Below are 7236 nucleotides of genomic sequence, written 5' to 3' on the forward strand. Positions count from 1 at the left end.
AAGTTTTCTACATGGAAGAACAAAAAGAACGACTAACCTGCAATTTGAATTTTGAACTTGATGCTGCGGAAGAGAATAGAGTTTTCTTTGTATTTGCAAAAAAAATAAAAATTGATTGTACGTTGCTTTTGGCAGATAGTAACAAACTAGCGGACAGGATAAAGAATTGAGTAACACTATAAATTAGGGCTTCTAGCAATAAAAAAAGGTCTTGACCTTTAATTTGATAATTAAGTTCCTTTTTTAAACTTTTGAGTAATTACCGGCTGACTTTTGAGAATTTGAGTATTATATTAAGGACTTATTCAACATTTGTTTTTTAATTTTAAAAAGTCTCTTGGGCTTATGCCTCACTCCAAAAATGTGCCTCAACGCCTGGTATACGGCCGAATTGATGGGAGTACGCCTCTTGAGACTTTCGCCCCCACTATCGTCTCAGGATAGTTTTGGTGCGCCTGGCACCAGGGCTCGCCCCGAAAATACCTTTTAAATTGATGTATACATGAATATTTTATTTAAAATAATCTCCTATATTTACAAAATCAGCGCTATTAACATTATCAGAATGTAACGAGAGATGTTAAGCTAAAGATGATTATATAAGCAAGTCATAGTTTAAAGGATTTTTGTCATACATGATTTTCTAATACACATTTTTTTATTTCATCTTAAATATGGAGTAAAATAATAGGATAGTTATATAATACTAACTGATGTCGGAGTTATTAATATGAGAATGAAAAATTGAAATAAAGAGGAATTTCCCAATAAGAAGTAAGTAGAGCCCATTATCCAAAATACAGACCAGTTTATCCATAAAAATCCACATGGCAATAAGGCATTGATCAACAGAAAATCTATGAATTTTATGAAAGAGACAACCCTACTTGTCACCACATATTTCCCAAATATCTATACTGTCCACTTATAAAATCCTCTGATTATTTTCCTCCACTCTCTATTCCTAGTGACCCCTCTTGACACTAACTGAATTAATACTATTCAGAGAAAAGGAAATTAAACAAAAATGGCAGCAACAATGTCCACTGCATCAACTGTTCTAGGCTTAGTTAGTTCATCTCTTTCTTCTCCAAAGAAGGTTTGCCTCAGCTCAGGTATAGATTTTTTTGTTCCCTCACGATTAAGTTGATTTACAATAATTTGTAACAAGACTGATACAATAACCTGAAACAAGTAATAACATTCTATAGCCGGTTATATTGAACTTATTTAAGTTCTGTGTACGGTCAATAACATGTTTTATTTTATAACAATGTCTCTTCAATTTTCTCTTTACAGGCTTCTTGAAATCACCAGTGACAGCAAGAAACCCTTTAAGGGTAGCACAAGCTTCAGGAGGCAAATTTACTTGGTAAATGACTTAATAAAAATCCATACAATTGCAATTGTTGATATATTTCCATTTTCTTTTACCTATTTATAGATGATTGTTTTTACCACATGATGTTTTGAAGTTTTGAAAGAGACTGGCTGAGGAGAGACTTGAATGTGATTGGATTTGGTTTGATTGGATGGTTGGCTCCTTCAAGCATTCCAGTAATCAATGGCAAGAGTTTGAGTGGCCTTTTCTTTGATAGTATTGGCACTGAACTCTCTCATTTCCCCACTGGACCTTCTCTCACTTCTCAGTTCTGGTATACTCTCAACACATTTAATTTCTTCCATGTACACAATAATTGAGTTTTCCAAAAGTATGTAAATTATATATATATATATATATATATATATATATATATATATATTGACGGCAATGGCGAAACCAAGAATTTTTTTAAGGGTGTTCAAATTTGAAATAAGTAAAAATAAATTCCGACAAAGTGTGTTCAATATATGTTATGTACCTCTAAAATCTAATATTTTACCTATATACGCTGTGTAATTTTCCGACAAAGGATGGTCAATTGACCACCCTAACCAAAGTGTGGCTTCGCCCCTGATTGACGGTGTACAATAATTTATACATAGTAGGTTAGTTACCGAGGTGATGAATTACTATTATCATAGAGATTTACATATAATTATCTTATAAGTTACTTAATAATTGTGTGTATATATATATATATCTTACGTTATCGATAGAACTTAAATTCTTGAGAAAACCAATTTTCGATTTAGAACTACTGTGTCCTTCACGCACCTCAGGTTGCACTGGTTTTTGTAATAGTCCATACTTAAAACTTTTTCTAGAAAAGTTTGCATATAATTTGATATTTTTGATGAAAATCGGGGAAGATAGTAAAAGTTCATTTTATAGTTCAAGAAATTTGTTGCAATTTTTAAATTGGATATGTGTGTGTTGTGGACAGGCTATGGTTGGTCTGCTGGCACTTGGGCTTGTTCATCTGCCTAACTTTTGGACAAATTGGATTCAAGGGACGGACTGAGGACTATTTCTCAAAGTAGAATATTTCCTTCTGAAAATTTGTGTATAAAAAAGAAATACGCTATTTCAGTTCCTTAGTTTTGGTATTTTTCCTTCATTTCAGCATGTTATGAGCGTGAAATACCTTCTCCTTTCCAAGTTTTTCAATTTTTGCGCTTATTGGTCCAAGTATAACATATGATATTGTGTTATTAAACTGCATCGGTTGTCCGCGTGTATAACTTATATTCCTTTTTAAAAAAAACAATTGTTAGCTCTTGATGACCTTAAGTCAACATTCCTATTGAAACGAAGCATTAGAGGTCTCAGGCTGATTATAATCAGGTAAAAATTTACTCGTAGCTGATATTTACGTCAATTCAATGAATACATGATACGTGTCTTCTTGGTTAATGATTTAGTCAATGTTTTACAAGCTGTTGAGCAAAGCAGGGCAATTAGAGATGAAAAATCAACCCAAGAGGCCTTTATATTGCAAAAGATACCAAGAGAATCAACCAGAAAAGAGAATTTTCTACCTTGCAGTATATGCAAGAAAAACAATCATGCTGAGACCGCCGGACAAATGATATATGCATGAAATTGAAAAAAAATATTACAGTTTAAAAGAAAAAAGGGATCAAAGCGAACATTGCACAAGAGAAATAAGCTTTTCTTTAAAAAATGGAGAAAAGTGGGCAATAAAAAGTTAGAAGTCGGAGAGAAAGTGCTTCAACAATTGGAAAGTTGAACGGCAATTGAAAAGTTGGAGAGAAGGTGCTCTAATAAGCGAAAGTTGAAGAGAAAGTGCTTGAAAAATTGGAAGGTTGGAGAGAAAGTGTTTCATGTCACGACCCAAAATTCATTAAAGGTCGTGATGGCGTCGGACACCGCTGTCAGGCAAGCCAAAAATAAATACTTAATTTGGTTCTAATTTTAATATTTTTAAAGTCATATTTTCCTTCAATTAAATAGTAAAAGATGGAATTCACAGTGTAAATAATAATATTTTTAACAATTTCAATATAGAACAACCCATAATCACCCCAAAACCTAGTGTCACAAGTGCATGAGCATCAACTAGGAATGTAAAATAAAATACAGTATCTGTCCGGAATACAAATTTAGACAGGAAAAATATAAATACTCTGAAGGAGATTCTGCCGGCTGCGGGTCTTAGGAATGCAGCTCACATAAGTCCCCGCATGCATACACGCCTCTACTCTCATAAGGCCACTAGTCACATATGTACATGCACAAAAATGTACATCAAGTGTAGTATGAGAACGTAATCAACGTGTACCCAATAAGTATCTAGTCTAACCCCGGAGGAGTAGTAACGAGGGGTCGACATCGACACTCACTAGTGGTCCAATAATATCAGGTACAGTAAAGAGGCAAGTAAATACGAGGTAGAGTAAATAAATGAGATAAACAAGTATAAATTACGTGGTACAGATCCCCCTATTTACGAGGAACTCAAGCTCTCCATTCGAAATTCCCTCCTTAACCGGAGCATATATATAGATATAGTGGATCTCATCAGATGGATTGTCATAACTCAAATCTGAAAAACTCGCAGAATCACTGACTTCTTGCCAAATATTACCCACGATTCCATGAGGATATGATATAGGAAATGCCGAGGCGTACGACCCGATACAACATAAATATTTAAACTGTGCATTGCTGGGGGTCGAACTTCACGAACCATAGATGCATCTATTAAACTGTTGAGGCGAACGGCCCGCTCCCATGAGAGTGTGGTATATAAATCCTGCCGAGGCGATCAACCCGATCCCATAAGAGTGAAATACATAATCCTGCCGAGGCGAACGACCCGATCCCATTAGAATAAGAAGCTTTGACGGGTCCTTGACCCCACTCACGAATAAACGTGTGAGTTGTAATTTCTTTAACAAAAACCTTTCAATGAAGTATATATATATCATAGAAACATGCCATAGGAGGAGTAAATTTATTCGGTGACTAATCGTGAAATCGTGAAGTCTATACAATAGCAAATCTAGTCTCAAGTAGAAATGTAAAATAAGGAATTAAACAAGCAAGGATAATCCCTAGAACCTAAGTCTACCCGGACAATAACATGAATCTAACTACGTATGGACTCTCGTCACCTCGTGCGTACGTAGTTACCGTAATAAGTTGTACACATCAAATATACCACCTAGGGGTAGATTTTCCCTCACAGAGTTAGACAGGAGACTTACCTCACTCCGATATTACAAAACCGGCTCCAACACCGCCCTAACACCTCAAACCGGCGACCGCCGATCCAAAACTAGTAAAATAAGATGCAACCCAATCAAAATATACTCTAATACTCATAATTAATCAATTTATAATAATTTTCAACTCCGCTCGAAAAATCGATAAAGCAACCCTCGGGCCCGCGTGCCCGGATTTCAAAACTTTTCGAAGCCAAGCACTACCCATAGCACTACAAACTCAAATATATAATTTATTCTCAATTTCATGCCCAAATTCGTAATCAAAATTTAAGAATACCAATTTTTAGGTTTTTCTTCAAAATACCAAATTTCTACAAATATTCATGAATTTTCAAGATTAAATTCGTATATTTAACTCATAAGTGGTAGAATTCACTTACCTCATGCTTGGTGATGAAAGTGGTGCTCCAAAGTCGCTTCTAGGGCGGCTCCCATAGAGGAAAATGAAATGAAAATGCCAAACTCCCGTTTTTAAAACCTCACTGCTCAGGCGACCTCCTTCGCGATCGCGGAAAGACCATCGCGATCGCGAAGGCCAAAGAAACACTGCCTCCAATTTCCTCTTCGCGTTCGCGTCATCTTGATCGTGTTCGCGAACATTTGAGACCACCACCCTTCGCGTTCGCGTTCCACCAGCCGCGTTCGCGAAGGCCAACTGCTCCAGCCCCCTCTCCCTCATCTCCTCTTCGCGTTCGCGGTTGGGCCTACGCATTCGCGAAGCACTGCTAGGCCCACCTACACGTTCGCAGGACCCTCACTGCGTTCACGTAGGGCAAAAATCACCAGACCAAGAATCCTTCTTCGTGATCGCACCCCTTCACCCGCATTCGCGAAAGACAACACCAGCACAAACAAACGAGCAACAACGTTTCATCCAAATTCGATCCGAAACCACCCCGAAACACACCCGAGGCCCCAGGACCCCGTCCAATCATACCAACCTGTCCCATAACATAACACAAACTTGCTCGAGACCTCATATCGCATCAAACAATATCGAAATCATGAATCGCACCCGGATTCGAGCTTAATGAACTTTAGAACTTGAAACTTATACATTCGATGCCAAAACCTATCAAATCACGTCCAATTGATTTCAAATTTTGCACACAAGTCATATTCGACATTACAGACCTACTCCAACTTCCGGAATAGGAATCTGACCGCAATATCAAAAAGTTCACTCCCGGCCAAACTTCTCATAAACCTTGAGATTTCTATCTTCCGTCAAATGACCCCAAAATGACCTACGGACCTTCGAATCCACTTCCGGACGCGCTCCCAATACCAGAATCACCATACGGAGATATACCCAGACTCGAAATACTAAACGGACATTGATAACATTGAAGTACATTTCAACCCAAATTTATGAAATTCTTCCAAACCGCCAACCTTTCACAATAGGCGCCGAAACGCTTCCGGATCATCCAAAACCCGATCCGGACATACGACCAAGTCCAAAATCATCATACGAACTTGTAGGAACCTTCAAATCCCGATTCCAAGGTTGTTTACTCAAAAATCACACCTTAGTCAATTCCTTTAACTTAAAGCTTCTGAAATTAGAATTTTCTTTCCAAATCAACTCCGAACTTCCCGAAATCAAATTCCGACCACGCGTACAAGTCATAATACCCGAAGTGAAGCTGCTCATGGTCTCAAACTGCTGAATGACGCGTTAGAGTTCAAAATGACTGGTCGGGTTGTTACATTCTCTCCCACTTAAACATACGTCCGTATTCGAACGTGTTAAGAACTGCTCTGGAGTTGTCTGAAATCTCTGTTTAACACCTCGTGCACCTACCCGTGCCTCCACGACCCAGTTGAGCACATTAGCTCGAGCAAATATGAAAATCCTCCTTTTTATCTAGTCAAATAAGCCTTAGAGCCAAATTCCAACATATGGAATTCTCTACTAGGTATGTTCCCAACATACGAACACCGTATCCATCACGACACGATGTACCAATACCTGATTGTATACTCTCACCGAATTCACACCATGCACCGCATTATTCACATGTCCATAATGACATCCCCTGATAACAATAGCCAAAATCTCACGAATCTGATGCCCACAACATATCTCATGAAGCATATAAGTCCCGTTTCAGCTCTCGCAATACTGCCACGACAGAAGAGATGTGTAGAAACTCATAACCACCTACCAAATCACAACTCATGAAGTCTCTCCTCCCGACAAGAACCATTACCTCATTCTGGACTGAATATCAATATTTACTCTTTAATGTGCCTCATATAAAATGATCGCACTGATCCCAAGTCCAATAATGTCGTCTCATCCAGTACAAGCTGCTCAGGCAATAAACCACCTCAGACACTGTCAAAAGTCTCATATGATGCCACAATGTGCCAACAAGGTACAAACTCGAATGTGATACATAAGGAAAAATGAACTCTGGAAAGAACTACTCTACCCACGTGACTAATTAAACAACCGAAAGGGTGTTATGAACCTTCCTCATGAAATGAGAAGCAAAACACACAATAATAGATATGGGAAAATGTACTAAATATCACACTGTTGCGGCGTGCAACCCGATCCACACATGATACCATTGTGACATGCAACCCGAT

General features: G+C 37.9%; 1 protein-coding gene across 1 annotated transcript; it reads left to right on the forward strand.

The window, feature by feature from the left end:
* The first annotated feature begins 902 nt into the window (after positions 1 to 902).
* LOC104102876 (photosystem I subunit O-like) lies at positions 903 to 2603 on the forward strand. Its single transcript, XM_009610721.4, has 4 exons — positions 903 to 1115; positions 1300 to 1372; positions 1476 to 1655; positions 2328 to 2603. Exons 1-4 carry the CDS (start codon positions 1028 to 1030, stop codon positions 2422 to 2424), a joined length of 438 nt encoding a protein of 145 aa, XP_009609016.1. The 5' UTR covers positions 903 to 1027; the 3' UTR covers positions 2425 to 2603.
* The last annotated feature ends 4633 nt before the right edge of the window (positions 2604 to 7236 follow it).

The sequence above is a fragment of the Nicotiana tomentosiformis genome, chromosome 6, assembly GCF_000390325.3.
Source record: "Nicotiana tomentosiformis chromosome 6, ASM39032v3, whole genome shotgun sequence".
Taxonomy (NCBI): domain Eukaryota; kingdom Viridiplantae; phylum Streptophyta; class Magnoliopsida; order Solanales; family Solanaceae; genus Nicotiana; species Nicotiana tomentosiformis.